The sequence below is a fragment of the Mastigoproctus giganteus genome, chromosome 5 (genome assembly GCF_048544385.1).
Source record: "Mastigoproctus giganteus isolate SK-2022 chromosome 5, ASM4854438v1, whole genome shotgun sequence".
Taxonomy (NCBI): Eukaryota; Metazoa; Arthropoda; class Arachnida; order Uropygi; family Thelyphonidae; genus Mastigoproctus; species Mastigoproctus giganteus.
Window position 1 is genome coordinate 13,933,030 of NC_143579.1, and position 26,833 is coordinate 13,959,862.

The 26,833-nt window shown below is 34.3% G+C and overlaps 1 protein-coding gene across 1 annotated transcript in view; it reads left to right on the forward strand.

Annotated features, from left to right (window-relative positions):
• The window catches only part of LOC150085182 (procollagen-lysine,2-oxoglutarate 5-dioxygenase 1-like), a 248,928-nt gene that overhangs the window by 61,526 nt on the left and 160,569 nt on the right, over window positions 1-26,833 (forward strand). The window contains exons 6-8 of the mRNA XM_090373918.1: window positions 8,470-8,582; window positions 19,850-19,913; window positions 20,024-20,121. Of these exons, the coding sequence (XP_090230044.1) occupies window positions 8,470-8,582; window positions 19,850-19,913; window positions 20,024-20,121 (275 nt within the window). The remainder of the gene's footprint in view (window positions 1-8,469; window positions 8,583-19,849; window positions 19,914-20,023; window positions 20,122-26,833) is intronic.

The following is a 26,833-nucleotide window of genomic DNA, read 5'->3' on the forward strand; positions in this document are numbered from 1 at the left end:
TTTGGGGAGTACAATGTGTACAGGAAGGATAGACAGGATAGGAAGGGTGGAGGGTTATACTATTAGTTAAGAAACACATAAAATCCAAAGAGGTACAGCCAATGGACATCGCTGGACAGTGCAGTGTGGAGTCAGTATGGTGTGACATAAGCACTGGGAAATCAAAATTGAGAGTAGGAGTGTGTTATAGGCCTAATGACTCTAATGAGTATAATAAGAAACTGTACAGGGAAATAGAGTGGGCCAGTAAATCAGAGAGTCTTATAATGGAGGATTTTAATTTCCCAGATATTGCCTGGAATTTGTGGGTTGGTCACTCACACACTAGCATGGCTTTTGTGAATTTATTGGATGATTGTTTTCTACATCAGCATGTTCAGGAGGCAACTAGAGAGAGTAATACTCTTGATCTGATTATTAGTAGTGATTCTTCATGCATTAAGAATCTGCAGAAAAAAGAACCACTAGGTGGCAGTGATCACAGTGTGTTCAAGTGGGATTTACTCAAAAAGGTAACTACCATTAGGGGTAAAAGGAAGGGTTTGTGCTTTCGTAAAGGCAACTACGGTGGTCTGAGACAGTATTTAAATTCTATATGGTGGGGCCAACTGATGATGTTACCAACAGCAAATTCAAAATGGAAAGCATTCAAAGAATTAATCTTCGATGCTACTAGACTTTTCATACCAACTAAGAAATATTGTTCAAGATTTAGACCTAAATGGATGTCAGATGAACTAATGAGACATGTGTCAGAGAAGAAAAATGCATGAGATATATATAAATTAATGGGTGACATGGAAGCTTATGATTGATATAAGCTGGTCTGTAACCAAGTCACAAAAGACATTAGGCAAGCAAAGGCAGATTATGAGAAATCCTTGGCAAAGGATGCAAAGAAAAACAATGATGAGTTCTTTACCTATATAAACTCTAGAAGGAAATGGATGAATCAGATTGGTCCATTGGATATAGATGGTTCAGCTATTGATGGCCCTGCTCAGGTGGCGAAGAAATTAAATGAGTATTTTGCATCTACATTCACACATGAGGAGTTATTCAGGGAGGGGAATGCCAGATGTGAACTAAACTCTGGCAGTCAGCTAGATGATTTTGTAATAACTGAGAGGAAAGTGGAGGAGAAATTGTTGAAGTTAAACATAAGAAAAGAACCTGGGGGTGGATGGGATCTATCCAGTTATATTAAAGAAGGCAGCAAAGGAAATAAGCAAACCCTTAGCCATAATTATGAGAGCTTCCTTGGATTCAAGGGAAGTACCCATGGACTGGAGATATGCAAATGTGGCTCCAATTCACAAAGGAGGATCAAAGGATGACACAAGTAATTATAGACCTGTTAGTTTAACTTCTGTTCCAGGGAAATTTATGGAGTAGCTGGTTAAAGAAGCACCGCAGAATTATCTAGACAGAACTTCAGTTATAGCTCGGACATGGTTTTGTTAAACGGAAGTCTTGTCTGACCAATTTGATTGGATACTATCATGTATTCACAAAGGAGCTGGTTGCAAAGAATAACTTTGATATCATATATTTGGATCTTAGAAAGGCTTTTGATACTGTTGCACATGGAATGCTGCTGCACGAATTGGAGAGTGCGGCATTGGAGGTAAATTGCTGCTATAGATAAAGGAATGGTTGAGTGGGAGAAGACAGAGAGTGGTAATCAATGGACACTACTCTTCATGGACTAATGTTATTAGTGGAGTCCCTAAGTGTTCAGTGTTGGGTCCATTGTTGTTTTCTGTATTTATAAATGATACTGATGATGGTATATCAGGCTTATTGTCCAAGTTTGCAGACGATACGAAGGTTGGCAGTGTTGTTAATGACACTAATGACAGTACGCTGCTGCAACAGGATCTAGAAAAGTTGAGTAGATGGGCTGAGAGGTGGCAAATGAAGTTTAACATTGACAAACGTAAAGTACTATATATGGGAAGCAGTAACCCTAGAGTAACGTATCAACTCTTTTGTACTACACTGATAGTGGTAGAGAATGAAAAGGACCTAGGGGTAATTGTGGAGGCAGATATGAAGTTTTCTGAGCAGTGCAGACAGTCTGCAATAGTAGCTCATAGTGTCTTGACAATGATATACAGGAATTTTTATAGCAGGGATAAGGATGTGATTATCCCCTTGTATAAGGCAATGGTCAGGCCACACCTTGAGTACTGTATACAGGTCTGGAGGCCTAATTTTAAGAAGGATGTAGAGCTGTTGGAGCGAGTACAGAGAAGAACAAGAAGATTAGTGAATGGAACAAAGGGTTGCTCTTACAAAGAATGGCTTAAGTTTTGCAGATTACAGTGTTTGGAGACTAGGCTCCTGCGAATTAATCTGATTGAGGTGTATAAAGCCTTGAATGATTTGAGCATGCTCAATGCTGATGGATTTCTTCCTTTTGCTCAGAATAATCACCTGAGAGGACATAAATTCAAATTGAGGAAAGACAGTTGTAGGATAGATGTGCGGAAGTTTGCATTTAGCCAGCGGGTAGTTGATTGGTGGAACAGACTTCCATCTTTTGTTGTTGAAGGTGATAGCCTAAATAAAGTTAAGACTGACCTGGACAGGTATTTGGAATGAATGGAGGGGTGAAATCGGAGCATTATTTTTTTTTCTTGAATCGTATGCCTCTACTATTGCTAATGCTAAAGCTCCAGGTCCTGATAGTATTTCTCCATTTGTTCTCAAAACCTGTGCTCCTGAACTTACTCCTGTTCTTTGCCACCTGTTTTCACTTTCTTATGCCAAAGGTGTTTTTCCTTCTGCTTGGAAATTTGCTCATATCCAGCCATTTCCTAAAAGGGGTTACAAATCCTTCCCATCCAGTTATCGTCTCATTGCAATTACTTCTACTATTTCTAAAGTAATAAGAAATCCATTAACTGCCAACTCTTAAACTACCCAGAAACTTGCCGACCGGGCTAGCCGAGTGGGTAAAGTACCTGCCCGGCAACCCAAAGGTCGCGGGTTCGATTCCCGCCTCGGGCTTGGATCAAAGTACTGCAAAAACCTTGGAAGGTGCAATATGGCCACAGAAGCCGATGCGCCAACAACTACCAAATCAAAAAAAAAAAAAAAAAAAAACCCAGAAACTTTCTGTCTGATCAACGATCACCAGTATGGATTCCATCAGTGTTGATCCACTGGTGATATTCTGGCTTATGTTACCCATTTAATGACAAATTCAATGGAGATGTTCGGTGAAACACAAGCAGTTGCTCTTGACATATCATAGGCTTTTCAAAGAGAAAACCAAGTTTTCTCTTTCGCTCTCAGTGTTACTTTTCTTCCAAACAGCTGTTCACTCTTGTACAAATTGCAAATCTGTCCTACCATAGAATATTGTTCCCACATCTGGGGCGATCCCCCAATACCTCTCTCAGACTTCTAGATTCCATTCAGAAGAGGGCAGTTAGGTTAATTAAAGACTCCTCTCTAACTGATTCTCTCTACTTGCTGTCTCATAGATGCACTGTTTCTGCTGCATGCCTTTTCTACAGATACTTTTATGGGCACTGTTCTTCTGAATTGGCTTCTATAATTCCCGCCCTTTCTCTCTCTCTTTCAAAACAGTCCGAATATGTGCCGCCACCAGCCAACATCCATTTACTATCCAACTTCAAACTTACAGAACCAACGTTTCATTTTCTTTGTTTATTCATTCAACTGCCGTTTTCTGGAACAACCTTCCTTCATACTTATTTCCTGAAAATTACAGTCTACAGAAGTTCAAATCTAATGTCAACAAATATCTTCTTTCATCTTCTCAACCTCTAACCCAATCATGGTACTAAAGTACTATAGGTTCTAATACCTCTTGTGTTTGTTCTTTTCATTAAAAGATATATATATATTGCTAAGACAAATATCATTCCAAATATTGATTCACTGAGAGAAATAAACAGTATAAATTCTCTCATTAAATATTATAAAAATAAAATATTGATATTTTTGTTGCTGGAATTGTATTTGTATTTTGTTGCTATAATTGTATTTGTATTTTGTTGCTATAATTGTATTTGTATTTCGTTACTGTAATTGTATTTTTGTAAAATTTTATCTGGAATTTCGTTTTTCTTATTAATAAAATTAATTATATGTATGTGTATGTGTAAATGCTAGAATAAAAAACATAAAACTGTTTATGATAATTTTTTTAATTATACACCACTTTAATAATCCTAAAAATCATGGAAAGCTAAAAAAAATTTGGCCCACTTTTACCTTACAGACATTTTATTTGGCTACCATTTATAAAGATTGCCCACTCCTGTTATAGACCATGACACCACAGAGTAGTTTCATGTTTGCACAGTTATAAGCAGTGCTTTTTTTGTAAAAAAATAGGTGCCAGTACTCATTCTTTGCTTTCGGGAAAAATTGAAAATTAAAAGGACATGAAAAGTACAGTACTCTAAAAAATAATTTCCTGATATTGTTACTTTAGTAGTAATGTTTTTGGAATAATAACAACAAATTAAGTATTAAGTTTATTAAGCATAAATTTATTATTCAAGTATATAAAAAAATAAGTAAAAAATAAGTAAAAATTAGTAAAAAAAAATTTCATAATAAAGTTTTTATAGTATATTCCCAATTTTTATTGAGTTCTCATCCAACACACTATGGCGACTTCTTTTCTTCTGTTTGTGTTGGTTGCTGAATGATTTTTCCGAAGCAGCCACGAATTGACATATTTGCTGGATCGAAGTGTGTCACCGGTGGGCCTACAATTTTAAGACATAGTAGGGAAGAAATTGTTTTTGTCATCAACGAAGCTCTGGTCGGCTGACGATCAGATTCAATTGTGAAAATCCTCGTTCACATTCACTTGATGAAATTGGTATCATACTCAGAGCGTTCATCAAATGCTCTTCAATTTTTCCAAAACCATCTTTTCGGTTAAGTATTCTCAAAATCCCCGAATTGTATCTCCTTCATTTAACTGAAGCCTAATTGACAATTTTCTAACTTCATTCTCGCCAAATGTTAACATTTCATGTTTAGAAGGTTAATACCTTCGTTGTCCTCGTTTTCCTTCTCTCGTCATCAGTATTGTCACTAGTTCTGAAATTTGGATTTTTTCTTTTCTTTTTTTTTTTTTTCTTTTTATTTTTTAACTGTCCAAAATATTGTTGTCATTCGGATATTCAGCTACTGTAACCATGTTAACAGAGATAAGAAAAATTTACAGAAAAATGTGGATAATGCACTTCTGCGAAACAACAGATGATTATTTGTCGGGGTTAAAGAAAATCACTCTCTCCTAATTCTTGAACGGGGCACTTACAGTTAATTCACAGTGGTGTCCAACTTACAATCTGCGTGAAAAGTGAATACAGCATTTTAAATTTTGCTAATAATCAAAAATTTTTCTCATTAAATGTCTTGTTTTAGGTGTATCAATATTTTTATTTATTCACCTTATATTCATCTTAAGCAGTGATCCTTTCAGGTTAAATTTTTTGTAAATTTTCTAAAGTGAGCATTTAAAGGCATTTTGTAAGGTATTTTTTTGAAAAACAAAAGACATATTTTTATAATTTTAATAAAATCTAAAAAATAAATTAGTGACATAGATTTGTTATACATAAAAGTATTGGAATTTTTACACATAAAAAATTGGAAATATAGCCTAAAAATAAAAAACACTAACATGAAAACAGAAACTTCCTTTTCCACGTAACAAGATATGGAAAATGTAATGCACTAATTTTTCTCGAATCACTCAGTGTGGCCTCCGAAAGAAATCTAAATTTGAATATGGCCCCTATACGGGAAAAGGTTGGACACCACTGCAGTAGAAGGTGGGCCAGAGCCCATTGGGAATACCCCTTGATTTGCTCACTGTTGACCAGTGCTACTGGTGGTCGGATAGGTTTTACCAGGTACCCTTAAGTTGTAGAATGGTAATCCCTTTAGCTCTCTCAATTCTTGTTTAGCAGCAGCACTAATTGTCTAAATTACCTGAAGACCAGAAGTGCGAACAATGCATACCCACTTAAGTCTCTCCTAAGCCGTTCGTATATGAAAATTTTCTTCACTCAATGGAAACTATTTTAAATGTAATTTCCATGGGGAATTGAAAAAAAATTTGCTATAAAAGGAGTTTGTTAAACAGAAGTCTGACTGAGTAATTTAGAATTCTAAAAATGGTTATAAAGTTTTATATAGAGAATATCTTAACAATAGACAGTGAAAAATGCAAATTTAGTTAAATAACTTTAAACTCCAGTTTAAATAGCATAAAGCTTAATGACTTTAAGCTTAATAACTTTAAGCTTATTTGAATAGTAGGTAAACATGTGAAAAAATTTACGGAATATTACAAATTTAAAAGTATACTGCATCTAAATGTCACTGTTAATAAAGGTGCCAGTATGCCGTACCGCCCCAAAAAAAAAGCACTGGTTATAAGTAAACATTAGAAAGATAGCAAAGTTGTTTCAAAACATGGCATAGTGCCAAACATGACAGACAGAAATATTTGGAATTTTGTGGTAATGATATTGGTTGCCATATAGTGGATGGTATATTTATCTTTAGAATAGTACTGCCATATGCCATAAAAAAATAAAAACAAATAAGCCCTTTTTTATGCTTTGATAGTCATATACCTATAAATCTAATAAAAAGTCCCTTCCTATTGGAAGGGACTTTTTATTAGAATTGAATGCTTTTGAATGCTTCATGATATTTATTTGAATTTTTGCAAGTTGTTATAATTTTTTTTTTCTTGTATGTTAATACTAAACTTGCATGAATGAATTGTCTCCATGAGGGTCTTTATACTGTGACAGTGGCTGCTGCCCTAAAGAGCACTGGGGATTAAAACTATCTCCTTAATTTATCTTTTCCATGATTTTTATCATTGAATGAATTGCTGTACATCCTTATATTGAGGGACTCGAGTATTGTATCATCTTGCTGCATCATGTCAAACTATGCATTGCCCTGTTTGTGGACATTATTATTATTATTATTATTATTAATATCCATATGATGCAAGGAAGCCTGAGGCTTATGCTGCACCAGGGAAAAAAAAAAAAGTTCCCGAGTAACCCTGAGAGAGAGAGAGAGAGAGAGAGAGAGAGAGAGAGAGAGAGAGAGAGAGAGAGAGAGAGTCAAAAGTAGAAGGGAATCACCAAGAAAGAGAAGAATGATGATATCCAGCTCAGGACCCTGGGTGTGCCAAGCCCATACTCACCAGATGTGAGCCCCCGGGGTTCAAAAAATGATCCAACATACTGACAGCAGTACTAACTGCTTATATTACTGTTAACACTATTATTAATAGTAATAATTAACGCTACAAGTAGTAGAAATAGTGGTGCTAGATTTTGGCCAGTCAGTATATTTACTTATGTTGTAAGACTTTCAGTTTTTTTATAATAAATCGCATTGACTTACATGCTGTTTTGTGATTATCCTCTTTTTTCATGCCTGTTTGTCCTTCTTCTTGCTTGGTGACTGACAGCCTGTTCTGACTTTTCCTATACAGGTAAGGATTGTTCTATCCTTTCCTTGCATGCTTTATCTGATTTTTATCTTATTTATAACTGGTAGATAATAATAATGAAAACTTTACATACCAAAAGTAACCAAGTTTTTTTTTTTTTTTTGCCTTCTTTTAACTAACTTTTTCAGGATTATTTTGAGAAAATAATGCTACACTGCATTTGATTTTCTCTCTTTATTGCTTGGAGACCATAGACCTTCTTGTGACAGTGATAAAGCTTGAGTTTATGCTCTTTGGAAATGACTAAGTTTATCCATGAAGTGATCTAAAGTAACTAACAACATTTTTAATTAAATAACATCACTCAGTAGGTGAAGTAGGTGAATTAAAAACTTAAAGGTACTGTTGTGACTGGTATTGGATCTATTATAAAGTTTTAAATTGAAATTTTTTCTTCCGAATATCCTTCCAAGTTTTTAACAAATGATGAATTTACACAATAGAGCAACATGGTCTGAGTCAATACTTCTTAAAACCAATAATAACAATAACACTCTGAGGCACTGCTTGTAACTCTCACTATGCATTGAATCCTGGTGTTTCAGGTGGGTGACCTGGAGAGCTTAAATATTATCTTGCACTAATATGCTATTTTTCTTCATAAGTTGACATAATTTTTATTTATATAATACCATACAACTTCAAAACTCATCACTTATTGTGAGTTTTTTCTGTATTCTTAATATTCTTTAGGATATCTTGAGACAACACAGAGTGTTGTCTCAAGATATTCTAAAGGACTACATGTATTTATAAATTTTAAATTTATATGAACTATTTGTTTATATGGCACTCGCTCGCTCATAAAGTAGTGTGAGATGATAAGCCCCCTGATTATTCCCTTTAATATATATATGCATTATGTAATTATAGAAAATGGTTGATATCATTTTTTTTAAATAGACCATTGTTTTTTTTAATAGGTTTCATAGGTTATGCGCCTCTTATATATGAAATTGTAACAAGCTCTGAAATTGGAAATACCGATGATGACCAGCTGTTTTATACCAAAGTATATTTAAATGAAGAATTGAGAGTATGTAATTATTAATTTTATTTGATTTGGCTTAACCGTATGTTAGGTTTAGCTTTCAGTGAAATTGAGTAAAACTTGGATGTCCAGGAAAAATGCCTAATGTTGCATTTTTAGAAGAAAAATGTGTTTTTTTTTTGGGGGTTAATCTTAAAATTGATGTTTTTGTTTTTTGTTAAATTTTTTCCATCAGTCATTAATTCTGTCCATTGTGTCCTTCCTCTGTCAGTGTAATGAGTAAAGGTTTGTTGTTCTGGCAAAATGCCATAATTCCCATATTTCTATTTTCCAAAGAAAAGTGCTTTTTTTTTTTGTCAAATTTGACTCTTTTTTTTTTTTTTTTTTTCCATTATTTTATCTGTTTTTTTTTTTTTTTTTTTTTTTACTTGTCTGCTTGAACTGTAGTCTGTTTATTTTTAATTTATTCTTGATATAAACAAGCAGGAGCACACAATTGTGTTAACTGAACAATCAATTATGGCAATTCTGTCCTTGATGGTTATTCTAGTGGATGAGGTGGCTGCTTTTAAGAATAAGACTAACTCCCATATGTTTGCATTGGAATAAATTAAAAAGAAATAGACTATAGCATGTGGATTTTACAGTAAGATTTTGAAATAGTAATAGAAATAGAAAAATTAATTTATTCATCTTGCATAAATTTATATGCAAGATGAATAAATGTATATATTGTGAAAAATGCAAATCATTATTTTTTGATCTGATGTGTTTTTCTTGATGATAAATTGATAAGGCATGTTTCATAGTTCCTTTTCTGAATTTTTGAAAATTAAAAGTTTTTTTTAATACTGTAAATAGCAATTGTTGGAAATAGAAAAGCTGTCTCTTTATATTTCCCATTTTTGCTGTCACTAGTTTTGAAAAAGCATAGAAAATACCAAATAAGTTTTGCACATCCCATACTAGTGTTTCATACTTTATGAGTGATATGCAAGGCAATGTTAGGCTGACTTGTTGTTTCTTACTTTAGCTCAATATCTTTTACTTCAACCATTATTTGTTTCTGTTTTCACAGCATATTATATTGCTAAAAGTGAGTGCTTCTATAAGCCAAATACTATTCTGGTAATGAGGTTAATTTGATGTGAGAACCAGATTGGTCAAAATATGAGAAGTGAATAAGAGATGGAGTGAAATGAAATGTGAAAATCTTTTAGAATTCGTAGAATTCATGAGATTAAATAAATAAGATTAAGAGGGGGAGTCATAATTAGAATGCCCAAACTAAGATTATAAAATTAGGTAGATACAAAAAATTTGCACTATATTACCTTGTTTTTTAGTAAAAAAGGAAAATAAGAACCATAAATTCTATAGCTTATAATGTTGAAGTATAAATCTGTTGTCCATGTAAGTAGAATTATTTTATATATATGATATAGTGTTATTTATCATACATATAAAATTTTTAATGTATGATATAGGAATGCATTGGGAACATTCTGTCCATTTGTTTTAAGCCTAAAGAGGTTCGATTTGAATTGTTGGTTTCTTGAATTTTCTCTATTGGGAGCAGCTATTATATTAGCTAATTTTGGTGAATCGCATGCAGAAGTAATTAACTTTGCAATATCCAAGCTGTTGCTTGGATATTATATGTGGAAAACAAAACTTACTATTGAGCCATCTAAAAACCCAATATTCTAGGGCAAGGAATTTCTTGACAGCTACTTGAGGAGCACCAGACCAGATTTTGGAAGCATAAGACAATGGAAAAGATACATCTTTTGAACATGCTCAATGACTGTTTTTTTTTTTTTTTTTTTGTCTTGAATCACTTCTGTTTCTTGTTTGATTAACCATTTTGCTTTTTGAATTTTTGAGCAACATATAAATAGTGGGCATTAAAAGAAAATTTTTTATCAAAAACCAAGGTCTTTGTGAGCATAGACACTTGGGATTGGGACATCTGCAATTTTTATTTCTATGTTACTTATTCCCTTCAGAAACAACCCGGTTGGGTTGTTTCTGAAGGGAATAAGTAATTTGAGCAGATTACTCAAGTATCTGAAAGATCTCAATCTTTCAGATACTTGATGATTTCATAAATCTGTAAATTCGCATCATAGATAACTTTGCGAATATCATCACTGGCTTTTGAGATTATAAATAACTTTAAATCATCAGCATATGCCAGTAGATTTCGATTTTCTTGTAGATGTGGTTGAAGAAATGCTAAAAATATAGTACTGGAGAGAACAACTCCTTGAGGAATTCCTGTTGAAGTTGTGATGAGAATATTGTCAGTACTAGTGGGGAAGAGGATAAATCTGCGATTCAGGCTGTACTGAAGATAGGAAATGAACTTGTCAACGAGAAAATGATTTTTTAGTATTTCCAAAGCTTTCTTAAGATATATGTTATCGAAAGCACTTTTGATGTCTAAGTAAAATACATTGCATTGTGCCTTATCTTGAAATGCAGTTTGGATGCACACAATGGTGTCAGCTAGGCTAGTTGCTGTGGAGCATCCTCTAGGACCAAAATGCATGTTGACAGGTGCATTAGCAAAGATTGCATGTTGAAGATATGGGAGCATGATTTTTTTAATAATTTTAGTAATTATTGACGAAACAACAATTAGTCAATAGCCTGTATGGTTATTAATGCAAGTTTTTTTTTTTAGGAATCAGCATAATCCTGAAAGATTTCCATTGTCTTGGAAGGAATGGCTGGGAAACACACCTGGAAATGATATGCACTATATGTTCCATGCTGTCTGCTTGTTCATAAGAATTGAATTCTTTAAATCTGTTTTGCATACCTTCAGTGCAGATGTCAGAATTTCTTGTTTCCGTATTGCATTTTATCCATTCGGAAACTAGATCGTGCTGTAAGGTAGCTGTTGTTTTTGTAGCAAGTGCTCTTTTATTGTGCTTTAGCATGAACATAACAATTTTTGTACAACTGAATTTTTTTGAGTTGAAACAATGCTCTGTCAATTATTCATCAATTACCAGCAAAAGCTTATTATTTCAGTACTTAACTCTATGATCCATGTTTAGGCTTAAAATTCATAAAAGCAAAAGTGGAGGTAAAGGATTAACTGCATTAAATTAAATAAGAACAGGTCCTGAGGATAACCAACTGATGATGATAGCATCGAAAAAATAATACCTAAATGTCTTACGTTTAGGCTCTTGGTTATTAGCACTCCATTTTAGTCCTTTTTATTCAGTTTCTTTTATAGACGACAACCAGGGGGAGAAGTGGTGCACTTCTTCTTCCTCAGACTATGTTCTTATTTAATTTAATGTAGTTAATCTTTTACCTCCACTTTTGCTTTTATGAATTTTAAACCTTAAACATGGATCTTAGAAGTAAGTACTGAAATAATAAGCTTTTGCTGGTAATTGATGATCCATTTAAAGCCTTAAACACTTCAATCAGATCTCCTCACATGTGCCTAGTTTTCAAGTGATGCAATTTGCAGAACCCAGATTAGTCAAGGACACAAAAGGATAAGGGTACCTTTTTGTGTTCTTGACTAATCTGGTTACCCTTTTCAGCACCATTCCGAAAGCTCCACATCCTAGCATTAGCATTAGCATTAGCATTAGTAGAGGCATTTGATGCAAGAAAGCAAGCTTATGCAGCATCAGCCAAAAAAAAAAAAAAAAAAAAACACACTTCCACTTCACCCCTCTGTTCGTTCAAAATACCTGTCCAGCTGAGCCTTAAACTTATTTAGGCTATCAACCTCCACTACGGGATGGAAGTCTGTTCCACCAACCAACCACCCGCTGGCTAAAGGCAAATTTCCGCACGTCTATCCTACATCTGTCTTTCCTCAATTTGAATTTATGCCCTCTCAGGTGATTATTCTGAGCTAGAGGAAGAATCCCATCAGCATTGAGCATGCTCAAACCATTCAAGGCTTTATACACCTCTTATCAGATCACCTCGCTGGTGCCTAGTCTCCAGACACTGTAATTTGCAAAACTTAAGCCTTTCCTCGTAAGAGCACCCCTTTGTTCCATTCACTAATCTTGTTGCCCTTCTCTGTACTCGTTCCAGCAGCTCTACATCCTTCTTGAAATGAGGCCTCCAGACCTGTATACAGTACTCTAGGTGTGGCCTGACCATTGCCTTATACAATGGAATAATCACCTCCTTATCCCTGCTGGAAAAATTCCTGTATATAATTGACAATACTCCATGAGCTACTCTTGCAGCCCATCTGCACTGCTCAGAGAACTTCATATCTGCCTGCACAATCACCCCCAAGTCCCTTTCATTCTCTACCACTGTCAGTGTAGTACCACAGAGTTGATACGTTGCCCTGGGGTTGCTGTTTCCCATGTGTAGTACTTTACATTTGTCAATATGGTCAATATCAATCCTTCTTAAGATGAGGTTTCCAGACCTGCTTTCTTGCATCGTATGCCATTGATAATGCTAATGCTGTATGTAGTACTCAAGGTGTGACTTAGCTATTACCTTATACAGTAGGGTGATCACCTCCTTGTCCCTGCTGACAAAATTTCTATATATCCTTACCAAAATCCAAATAAGCTCTCCTAGCAGCCTGTCTGTACTGCTCAGAAAACTTCAGACTGTATTCAGTTACCCTTGGTCTCTTTCACTCTCCATCACTTTGAGTGTAGTACCACCTATTTAGGGTGTTATTCTGGGATTACTACTGCCCTATGCAGTAATCCCTTGCATTTATCAATCCAATTACCACTCCCATTTCATCCCTCCGTTCGTTCCAAATACCTGTCCAGCTCAGCCTTAAATTTATTTAGGCTATCAACTTCCACAACGAAGGATGGAAGTCTGTTCCACCAACCAACTACCCGCTGGCTAAAGGCAAATTTCCGCACATCTATCCTACATCTGTCTTTCCTCAATTTGAATTTATGCCCTCTCAGGTGATTATTCTGAGCATCAGCATTGAGCATGCTCAAACCATTCAAGGCCTTATACACCTCAATCAGATCACTTCACAGGTGCTAGTCTCCAGACACTGTAATTTGCAAAATTTAAGCCTTTCTTCATAAGAGCAACCCTTTGTTCCATTCACTAATCTTGTTGCCCTTCTCTGTACGCTCAAGTAAATCTACATCCTTCCTAAAATGAGGCCTCCAGACCTGTACGCAGTACTCAAGGTGTGGCCTGACCATTGCCTTATACAGAGGGACAATCACCTCCTTCTCCCTGCTACCAAAATTCCTATATATCATTGACAAAACCCCATGACCTGCCCTGGCAGCCTGTCTGCATTGCTCAGAAAACTTCATATCTGACTACAGAATTACTCCCAGGTCTTTTTCATTTTCTACCACCTTAAGTGTAGTACCACACAGTTGGTACATTTCTCTGGGGTTACTTCTACCCATATGCAGTACTTTGCATTTGTCAAGGTTAAACTTCAGTTACCACTTCTTAGCCCATCTGCCCAAATTATCTAGATCCTGTTGTAGTAGCACACTGCCATTACTGTCATTAACAACCTTGCCAACCTTTGTATCGCCTGCAAACTTCGACATTAAGCCTGATATACCTTCATCAATATCATTGATAAATATACAAAACAACAGTGGACCTAACACCGAACCCTGTGGGACTCCACTAATAACATTAGTCCACGAAGAGCAGCACCCATTGATTACCACCCTCTGTCTTCTCCCACTTAACCATCCTTTTATCCATTGTAGCAACTTACCCTTAATACCATTCTGCTCAAATTTGTACAATAGTCTTCCATGCGCAACAGTGTCAAAAGCTTTCCTAAAATCCAAATATATGATATCAAAATTATTTTTTGCATCCAGTTCCTTTGTAACCACATCATAATATCCTATCAAATTTGTCAGACCAGATTTTCCCTTAACAAACCTATGCTGTGTCTGAATTATTGCTGCAGTCTTGTCTAGATGATCCTGCAATGCATCTTTAACCAGTGACTCCATTATTTTACCAGGAACAGAAGTTAAACTAACTTGTCTGTAATTACTCGTGTCACCCTTCGATCCTCCTTTGTGAATTGGGGATACATTTGCACATCTCCAGTCCGTGGGAACTTTCCCTGAGTCTAATGGTGCTCTCATAATTATGGCTAAGGGTTTGCTTTGTTGCTTTGCTGTCTCCTTTAATATAACTGAATAGATCCCATCCACCCCAGGTGTTTTTCTTATGTTTAACTTCAACAATTTCTCCTCCACTTTGCTCTCAGTTATTAAAAAATCATTAAGCATCCTACTACAATTTGATAACCTTGTGCCATTTTCAAACCTTAATAATTCCTCATGTGTTAATGTAGATGCAAAATACTCATTCAGTTTGTTTGCTATCTGAGCAGGATCATCAACAGTCAAACCATCGACGTCAAGTGGACCAATCAGATTCATCCCCTTCCTTTTAGAGTTTATATAAGTAAAGAAATCCTTGCTGTTTTTCTTAGCATCTTTTGCCAAGGATTTCTCGTAATCTGCCTTCGCCTGCCTTCAAGACTCTCTGATTTACTGGCCCACTCTAATTCCCTGTACAGTTTCTTATTATACTCATCAGAGTCATTAGGCCTATAACACACTCCTACTCTCAATTTTGATCTCCCAATGCTTATGTCACACCAAACTGACTCGACGCTGCACTGTCCAGCGATGTCTACTGCCTTCATTTCCTTGAATTTTGTGTTTCTTAACTAATAGCATAACCCCTCCTCCCTTCCTATCCTGTCCATCCTTCCTGTACACATTGTACTCCTCAAATTCCAGTTCTGCATTCCTTATCAGTTCATCTTCTAAGTTCTCAGTTCATCTGCCTAATTTTGCAGATGAGCTAATTACCAGGAACAGAAGTTAAACTAACTTCTGTTCACCTCACCAACCTTTTTATCATCTGTAAATGTAGACAGTAAGCTGGATATGCATGATTTATGCATTTTATATAACCCTAGTTGTTTTTGCACCATAAAAAAACAAAAACCAGCCAACCAACCTTTATATGCCTTTAGTATCATTAATAAACATTGATAATAGTTAATGATAATATTGAACATTGAAAACTAGGTGCTGTTTTCAGTGTTCGACTGGTCTGTTCATGTTTTTGTACATAAAAAGCAGTAATATACATAATACATACACTTGTTTAGTCGTGTAGATTATGCACTATTAAACACCCATAACACACACTTGTTTAGTCTCAATTGTTTTTTTGTTTTTTTTTCCTTTTGATTTTCTTTTAATCTGTCTTGCAAAGTGCACAGAAAAAGAAGCTATTTGAAGGACTTCTAGTGTATGCAGAATTTCTAATTCAAAAGAAAGTGTCAAAGTGTCATCATGGTTTTTAAACTTTTTCTTGGAGAAAAAAAAAAACAACATTGGAAATTTATCTTGGTTCTTTGTGAACTGTTCTATGGTAATAGAAATTTTTAATTGTGACAGTTCACCTCAGAAATTTTTTTTTTTCTTTTTTTTAATTTAGGCATCTGTCTCAAAATGTTAGATTACTTATTTGAATTGAAATTATCTCATTATATGATGCCTGTTTGGTTCTGTTGCTCATTGAAAACCAGCGAGATTTATATAATTTTATACTTGTCCTGTTATTAGATATTTTATAGACCAATTAGATAGCTTTTCTTCTTTTTTTTTTTTTTTTTTTTACCTTGCATATAAAGAGAAACAATTTGTTTACACTGATACTACAGGTAAGAGTGAGAGAAAAAGTTTTGTAGTACATTGAATACACCCTTTCCTGTATCGACATTGTAAAGATACCTTAGAAATAATAAAAATGATGAAAAAGTACTATACCATATTATGAAATTGGTAAAAGCCTGGTCGAATTCTTTCCAGTCCACTTCAGAGCTGAAAAGGTATTAATAACATTTATAGTAATGTTCCACTCACATAAATGATCTCTATAAAGGGGCATCAAAAAAGTTCATAGCACCACTATGAAGCAGCGGTTGTACAGCATTTTGCAATATAGTCTCCTTGGAGCCACACACATTTGTTTGAAGAAGCCAGATCTAATGAATAAAGTGGGTATGGCAGCAATTAATACATGCACTGATACATTTCGTAATATCATTTGATAATAAGTTTAATAGGATAATCAATAGGAGTATTAAATTTTCCTAAGATAATGGACTTTGTAACACCTGTATTTGTTTACTTCTTGTCATTGAGCAGTTTCTGAATAAACACATTAGAAGTTAAAAGGTTTGCAACTGTTAATCTATTAGTTATATTTTACTGAGTGTGTTTGTGTAGTCATATTCAGGAGTAGAGCTTTCTGCAGAATCATCATTAGCAAGGAATTCTTTGATGTGGTACAATATGGCATTACTGATTTTGGATTTTTTTCATAGGAATTGGAGTTTTTGCTTTTCCTTAATATCATGGTTCTGGTGTGCAGTAGTCATTAGTTGCTTGCTTATGTTATATTTAGTAAGCATTATGCAAATTGGGTAATCTTCAAAACCTGTATTTACAGCATTCTCAAATCCATGTTCGCTTTTTCCTAACTAAGGAATTTTATTTCTAGGACCAGTTTTTACCAAGATATTCAACTCTCAAAAGCCAAGGTTTTTTATCACTTTACATAAGTATGTGTTTGGCTCTTTTACCTAAAAATTCTTACATTTGAAACTGTAATCATTAAAAAAAAAAAAAGAAGTTAAGCAGTATATTAAATGTACATTTTGCCTACATTTAATTACCAAATAATGTACTGTAGTGGTTAAAAATGTCTATATTGTAGTTGAAAGCATTTACCAAAGTCTTACAATGGGATTTTCACATGAGTATCCATGAAGTGAAATTTGTTTTGCATTTCATTTTTTATGGGGGGGGGGGGTGGAATGAGTGCACAAGAGGGTGCTATGTGTTAACCTAAAGCTTTCCAAAATGGTTTATGTCCAAAAGGCATTGCCAAATTTTGGCATCACATCAGAATTGTTTTCATTCTGATTTCCTTTCATTGCGTATATTGATATAATTGATTGATTAAAATACAGTTTCTAATTAATTCATAAAACAAAAACATTTATTTCTTCATGTACTTTGTACTTGGAGGTTAGTAAGCTCTGGACACTTTTTCTCTCTGGAAGTTGATTATTGACATACTTGATTTCAAAAAGCTTTGGTTAAGCTCATGCTAGTAATGCACATCTTCATTTTCTTACTCTTGTTTTCGGCCCCAAACAAGAGAAGCTGTACACCATTGCATTTAACATCATTAGCATTAGCATTAGTAGAGGCATTTGATGCAAGATAGCAAGCTTATGCAGCATCAGCCAAAAAAAAAAAAAAAAAAAAAAACCACTTCCACTTCACCCCTCTGTTCGTTCAAAATACCTGTCCAGCTGAGCCTTAAACTTATTTAGGCTATCAACCTCCACCACAAGGGATGGAAGTCTGTTCCACCAACCAACCACCCGCTGGCTAAAGGCAAATTTCCGCACGTCTATCCTACATCCGTCTTTCCTCAATTTGAATTTATGCCCTCTCAGGTGATTTTTCTGAGCTAGAGGAAGAATCCCATCAGCATTGAGCATGCTTAAACCATTCAAGGCTTTATACACCTCTATCAGATCACCTCGCTGGTGCCTAGTCTCCAGACACTGTAATTTGCAAAACTTAAGCCTTTCTTCGTAAGAGCACCCCTTTGTTCCATTCACTAATCTTGTTGCCCTTCTCTGTACTCGTTCCAGCAGCTCTACATCCTTCTTGAAATGAGGCCTCCAGACCTGTATACAGTACTCTAGGTGTGGCCTGACCATTGCCTTATACAAAGGAATAATCACCTCCTTATCCCTGCTGGAAAAATTCCTGTATATCATTGACAATACTCCATGAGCTACTCTTGCAGCCCGTCTACACTGCTCAGAGAACTTCATATCTGCCTGCACAACCACCCCCAAGTCCCTTTCATTCTCTACCACTGTCAGTGTTGTACCACAGAGTTGATACGTTGCTCTGGGGTTGCTGTTTCCCATGTGTAGTACTTTACATTTGTCAATGTTAAACTTCATTTGCCACCTCTCAGCCCATCTGCTCAACCTTTCCAGATCCTGTTGCAGCAGCATAGTGTCAGTAGTGTCCTTGACAACCCTGCCAACCTTTGTATCGTCTGCAAACTTGGACATTAAGCCCGATATACCATCATCAATATCATTTATAAATACAGAAAACAATAATGGACCCAACACTGAGCCCTGAGGGACTCCACTAATAACATCAGTCCACGATGAGCAGTGTCCATTGATTACCACTCTCTGTCTTCTCCCCCTCAACCACCCCTTTTCGGCCCCAAACAAGAGAAGCTGTACACCATTGCATTTAACATCATCTTAAGGAACGATGGAATGTTGAATACGAGCATATGCATAGTGTGTGTGTGTGTGTGTGTGTGTGTGTGTGTGTGTGTGTGTGTGTGTGTGTGTGTGTGTGTGTGTGTGTGTGTGTGTGTCACTGCCAAAAAACTTTGGAAAGCACTGGATTAAACTGTTGTCATATTTGGTACAAAGGTCCAAAAGGCCCACATGAATATTCTAAATCTAAAAGGATCTAAATTTATTCCAGAACAGATCAGAACTGCTATTCCAGATTTACTTTGTTTCTGTTTGTGAGGAGGAAATTGTTGAGCTCTGAAATCAGAATTAGTCCTAAATAAACTTTCATTTATATAGATTTCTGTGGCAGGGGCTATGGAATCATAATTATTCTTAAGAGCTTCTGAGGGACCAACAAAACATGCTCTGAAAAAATTTGGTGGTGATCCAATTTTTTTCTCAATAAATGCTTAAACATTTGAAACTAATATAGGTTTCGTGTGGAGGGGAAGAGTACCTTTACAGGGACCAGAATACATTGAGGATTTGGTGCCAATCCGACATTTCCTTGTTGATTAATAGCCAGACATAAAAACTTACTTCCATTTATATATAGAGATAAACTGAAATTTTATGGGGAAAAAAATTTGGGATTTTAATGAAATTTGTGATGAACCAACAGAATTTTTCTAAAAGACCCAAATATAAAATTTAATTGAAATTCATGCACTGGGAGATGAGTTTTTATGCATAAATACATGAGAAAGACAGTAGGCACATTTGTGAATGTACATAAAAAACTGGATTTAACATATTTTTTCTTTATATACTAGATTTTAATATTTGGTTTCCTAAAGTCCATTAATCTGTAAATGATGTTATTTATCCTCATTTTAAGTTAAAAAAAAAATATATATATATGTATATATATTTCAACTAATTATGTTTTATTTGATTATTATAGAGGAAATGGTCTATTAAGCTTGATCATAAAGCAGAAATTTTCCAGAATCTAAATGGAGCTGTAGGCAAGTATTGGATTTATTAAATGGTTATAAATGTGATATTTGCATATTGATGTTCATATATATATATATATGCATAAATATATGCATCTTACTGTATTTTAATTAATCAGGTGATGTGGAATTGAGATTCACTGACAATGACAGTTATCTTCATAATACAGCATTCAGTACAAACCCACTTGTTGTCCATGGTAATGGAGCAAGTAAGGTAAGTTTCATCTTTGTTTCAGGTAATATTTTTCTAACTGAACTGCATCCAAATATCTAAATGTACATTGTCGAAAGAAATTTTTCTTTACAGATTTTTATATTTTTAGAATAAACAAAAAAGTTTATTATAAAAGTGTAACAAAATCATTTTTAGAATAGACAGAAATTTATTGTAAAAACGAGTTAAAAATGAGTTACATCAACAATTGTTGAAAATCAGTGATATTAGTTCTTTATAATAGTTAGGCTTTCATTGTAGTGTTTTTGTTTCCAGAGCAGAAGAATTAAATATTATAAGGACTGTTCAAATGAGTGAACAGTCCTTATAATATGAACAGACAATAGGACAAAGTGGTTTGAGCTAGTGATGAGTGTAATCAAGAGCCATAATCGAAATAATTGATTATGGCATTTTCATAATTGATTATATGCAAATTAGATGATTATGAAATTGATATAGAAAAAAAAAAGAACAGCTAATGGATTCAGTCTGATGTTATCAAAACTAAAGGTGTTGTTACCAATCAGCCAACAGTTCAGTTCAGTTATTTTACATACATATATACACTTTCCGCAGCAGACTCTCGATTTACCAGGACCAGATTAACCGGGACACTTCAAGACTCCAAATTAAAAAAAAAAGAAAAAATCATAAAATTCAAGTAATAACTAGAACCTGCGCTCAAAAAAAAAAAAAAAAAAAAAAAGAGAAGAAATGTATAGCTTGTTTTAGTGCGTCACGTCGATTGTTGTGTTCTGTTGCACTGCAAAAAGACAAATTTTGTTTCATTATTTATGTCAGGGATGTTGAAAATTTTCTTTTATAGTAAATATATATTTTTTTTGTTTAGAAATCGCGAAAATGATGGATAAACGCAAAAGAGTTGCGCTTTCAGTTAAACAAAAAAAGACTTGAAATTATTCAAAAGTTTGAAAACTGTGCATCCGTTAAATCTCTAATGAACCATTATAATGTTGGTGACCAAACCATATGCAACGTTGTAAAAAATAAAGGGAAGCATTGTATTGGATACGCAATTAGTCCGTGGTAAGTTTTTTTCAACACCATATTTTATACGTAGGTTGCTGAACATTTTTCGATACAGTAAGTCCCCGACTTACGCAACTACGGATTTACATAATTTTTTTTTTAAGATTGTAAAATTTAAAACAAAAAAATAATAATAATAAGTAATCAATAACGATGATCACGGCACACACGAATTGCACAAGTGAGAAACGGAGTAACAAGCAAAATAATAGGAAAGAAGAGAAGATTCTTACAATTTATTAATGTTTTTTTTTTTTTTTATGACTGAAGATTTCTGTGAAGGAGACACACACTTCAGCATAATAACGTAAAAACCCACACAATTGAAGCTATAGGTATTAACGCAAATACAATAAGATAGAGTTTAATACCCGTTTATAATTAGATGCACGAACAGAAAAGCACAATAACACGGAAAGTGCAAATTGTTTTTATTGTTTTATGGTAGTGACCTCCAGAAATGTGCTTTAGTAAAATGTGAGCTCACACGGGGTGATAATAGTGAGTTTTCACCTTAACCCTGTGAAGCCCTTTACAGAAAATTTCATTTTGACTGTTATCATGGTGCTGACTAAGAGAATAATTACAGCAGTACTAGTAAATCTACCAAGAAAAGGAAAGCAATCGATTTGAATCAGAAAATTAAACTAATAAGAATGTATGAAAATGGTCAAACGTTAACAAGTATCGTGCTGAATTCAGATTTGTCAATAATAATAATATAGTAGGAATATGTTATTAGTCATTCCCGAGATACGCAAAACTCGACAAAGTAAGAAGTTACGTCTTACGTTACTCTTATGTATGTCGAGGACTTCTGTATTTTTGGATTAACTGTGAAATCGATTATCCGGGATTTGTTTTTTACCATCTATCCCTGAAAATCGAGAGTCTACTGTATATGCATTGAATAGAATAAAAAGAAAGTGGAAACAAGAATGCAGAAAAATGGGGTAGTAGTCTGGTGCAGTCAAAGCTATACCTGTGCAGAGTATAGACAATATAGTGAGAAAAAAAAAGAAAAAAGGAGGGAGAGATAGTGATAGAAGGGTGATAGAAGTTAACAAAAAAATGTATAATGAGAGATAAATAATTACAAAATTTACAAAATAAGGATGTTGCCACACAGCTTACAAAACTGGGGTCTTGTCAGGTGTCAGTGGCCAGGATTGTAAGCAAAATAGCAACACCTTCATTTCTGATGTAAACCACAAGCCAAAGGGTAAAAAGCATAAACATAAATAAAAATGAGAATAAAATTTTGTTACTGAAATAAATGAAAACAAATATATTTTGTAAACAAAAAAATTTTTTTACAAGGATTAAATAAAATGACTTGTGAATTTTACAGTTCACAAGCCATGAAGACACTATGAAGAAGGGAAATTAAAAACTGGAATCGACAACAGATATTTCTAGAAACATAACTTATTAGTCTAATCCAAGTAAAGGTAAAAAGATTTGAAAACATAGTAAAAAAACAAGTAGCTTTAAAAGAGACCAAGGGACTTGAAATAGGTTGCAAGCAACAGCTTACAGAAAAAGTGAAATATAGATATAAAACTAAATAATAGTAGTGCTTGGAAATAAATTTTAAACCACAATCTAGAAATTTCTAAGAGTAAAAAGAATGGAAAAAATAACTTACATTGTAGAGACACATCAGGAAAAGGTGACAACACAACTGTACACAGGACAAATCAAAACTAAATAGCACATACCAATGAAATGCAAATATAAAGTTATACAACAGCAGCACTAGCGATAAAAATTTTTTCAGATACATAATATTTCCACACTTCATCCTACTCTATCTGGGGAGATGGCCAGAGAGGTGGAAACCAAAGTTTAATGTTGACAAATGCAAAGTACTGCATATGGGTAGCAGTAATGGCTACCCATATGCAGTATATATGGGTAGCCATTACTGCATATGGCTACCCATATGCAGTATATAATACTACACTCAGGGTAATGGAGAATGAAAAAGACCTGGGGATAATATTGTGCAGTCAGATATGAAGTTTTCTGAGCAGTGCAGACAGGCTGCTGCCAGAGCAGCTCACAAGGTCTTGTCAATGATATACAGGAATTTTGCTAGCAGGGATAAGGAGATGATTATCCCCTTGTATAAGGATATGGTCAGGGCACACCTTGAGTACTGCATACAGGTCTGGAGGCCTCATTTTAGGTAGAACTGCTGGAATGAGTGCAGAGAAGGGCAGCGAGATTGTTGAGGGGAACAAAGGGTTGCTCTTTTCAAGAAAGGCTTAAGCTCTGCAAATTGCAGCATCCTGAGACTGAGCACCTGTGAGGGATCTGATTGAGGTGTATAAGTCTTTGAATGGTTTGAGCAAGCTCAATGCTGATGGAATTCTTCCTCTTGCTCACATTACACACTTGAGGGGACATAAATTCAAATTGAGGAAAGACATTTGCAGCATAGGTGCTGAAATTTGCCTTTAGCCAGTGGGTGGTTGATTGCTGGAACAAACTTTCATCTGTCATTGTGGAAGTTGATAGCTTAAATAAATTCAAGGAAGAACTGGACAAACTTTTGGAGCGAATGAATAGGTAAAATGGGGAGGTTTTTTTTTTTTGGCTGATGCTGCATAAGCTTGTTTCTTGCATCATGTCTCTGATAATACTAATGCTATCTGTTTATTTCCATATTTTATCTGCTTTTATCTCAGTTATCACCTTATTTTGCATTTTTTACTCTAGACTTGTACATTATGTATATAGCATACATTTAATAGTTTATGACTACATTTGTATGATGTGTCTATGCGACGTATGCATTTATTTTTTTTTCCCTTACTTTCTAGTTTAGAAAAATTTTTATGAGTATGCACTGCCATCATATAACTTTATATTTGTATCTTATTTCCACTATTCAGTTTTTGTTTTGTCCTGTGTACAGTTGTGTTGCCACTTTTTCTTCACGTCTCTACAATGCAAATTATTTTTTCCATTGTTTTTACTCTTTAAAATTTATTTCCACGTACTCACTATTGTTCAGCTTTATATCTACATTTCACTTTTTCTGCAAGCTGTTGCTTGCAACTTTGGCTATCTCAAATCTCTTTCTCTCTTTTAAGGCTACTTTCTTTTTACTATTTTTTCAAATCTCCTTACCTTTACTTGGATTAGACTAATAAGTTATACGTTTATGGAAATTTCTGTTTTCGATTCCGGTTTTTAATATCTCGTCTTCATAATGTGAACTGTAAAGTTCACAAACCATATTCAATCCTCCCTCTTGAATCCTTGTAAAAAAAAAAAATTATTTTCATTTTCATTTATTTTGATAAAAAAATTGTTATTCTAATTTTTATTAATGTTTATGCTTTTTACCTTTGGCTGGTGGTTTACATGAGAAATGAAGACACGTGTTGCTCTATTGCTTGCAATCCTGGCCGTTGACCTGACGAGTGGCCAGTTTTGTAAGTTATGTGGTAACATCCTTGTTTTGTTAATTTTGTAATCATTTTATCAATTTTGTAATTATTTATCTCTCACTATACTTTTTTTTTTGTTGCCTGCTTCTCCCCTGCCTTCTGTCACCCTCTATATTCCTCATTTTTTCTTCTCACTCTATATATGTGTGTGTAACTAATTTGCACATAATTGATTATTTTGATTATTGAAATAATCGATTTTTATTCATTCAATTATAGCCATCACTAGTTTTAACTATAGGGAAGTTTTGTATGCATATATTGGTTCAACAAAGTTAATGAAGAAAAGATAGAAAAAGGTCAGAAAAGGATACACAATATTGCAGAAAATAGGGAACAAAGGAACAAAAAAAAAAAAAAAAGAATATATATATATATATATATATATATATAACTATAAAATGTAAGGTAAAAATAATGAAATGTAAACCAGTAGAGTGGCAGACCAGTGAAGAGAAAAAGATTTTGACAAATAAAACAGCAAAAAATACAAGATAATGAGGAATAGAGTACTGTTGGAGAAACAATCCTAATAAATTTAGAAAAAACAGTTCCAATTAAAAGAAATTTAGTGGCACCCACTCAGCAAGGCAACAGTTTCCGAATTACGTGAAATATCACTATATGCAATCATAAACTGCCAATAAACAAACAGAAAAGTAGAAAAACCGGGAAATGATATCGACTTGGACAGAAAAGACTGACTATTATTCCCCATCTCGTCGGAGGACCACGAGGCCATAATAGTCAGGGAAACACTGCGGAAACTGGTGCCTTGCTGAGTGGGCACCACCAAATTTCTTTTAATCGGAACTGTTTTCTAAATTTATTAGGATTGTTTCTCCAACAGTACTCTATTCCACTCTACTGGCTTACATTTCATTATTTTTACCCTTACATTTTATAGTTAAATACACGCAACATGTTGTGGTTTTTGCATGTTTGCTCTACTATATTCTTTTTACTTTACATTTTATTTTAGATTTCATTTTGCTGCCTATTCTCTGATTCAATTGGATTTAATTTAAAATTATATATATATATATATATATATATATATATATATATATGTATTTTTTTCCCCCTCGCCTTTACCCATTATATTTGTAAAATAATAAGAGGAGTTTACCTCAATATAGTATGTGGAACACTTCTGTATGATACTCTCCAGAAATTAAAACGAAAAAATTGAAAACTTACATTAGAGTAAAAAATAAATAATTAAAAACCAATTTAACACAATTCAAATCAATTTAACACAATTAAAAATCAATTTAATGCAATTAAAAATTAAAAAGAATCTAATAAAAATATTCAAAACGATTTTCCTTCCTTTTTATGCATATATTGGTTCAACAAAGTTAATGAAGAAAGGATAGAAAAAGATCAGAAAAGGATATACAATATTGGATATACAATAAAGGAAGGAAAATCGTTTTGAATATTTTCATTAGATTCTTTTTAATTTTTAATTGTGTTAAATTGATTTTTAATTGTGTTAAATTGATTTGAATTGTGTTAAATTGGTTTTTAATTATTTATTTTTTACTCTAATGTAAGTTTTCGATTTTTTTCGTTTTAATTTCTGGAGAGTATCATATGGAAGTGTTCTACGAGCGCCTCCATAGCCAGGTGGGAAGGAGCAGCAGTGTGTAACACATGCTTCTTGATTAGACCAGGGTTCGAGCCCGTCATCACCAAATACGGAGGATGCAGAAAGGTCAGGGAATGACCACCGCATATTCCCGGAGCAATATGGCCTTAGTTGCTAATGCTCCTAAAAACCAAATAACAACATATGGAAGTGTTCTACGTACTATATTGAGGTAAACTCCTCTTATTATTTTACAAATATTAATATCAACATAGAACGTATTGAGTATTACAGCTCTGATTCATACTATCTTTACCCATTATATATATATGGGGTCAGCGTTTTTTTTTTTTTTTTTATTGTTTTGGCATGCAATTTTTATGGCTGGATGCCCTTCCCGAAGCAAACCCTCACCCTTTATCTGGGCTGGGGATACGCGGTGGTCATTCCCTAACCTTCCGCATCCTCCGTATTTGGTGGTCACGGGATCGAACCCCTGTCTAATCAAGAAGCATGTGATATGCACTATGCTCCTGCCCACCTGGTTACGGAGGTGCCTTATATATACAGGGTGATTCACTACCAGTGCGACAAACTTGCAGGA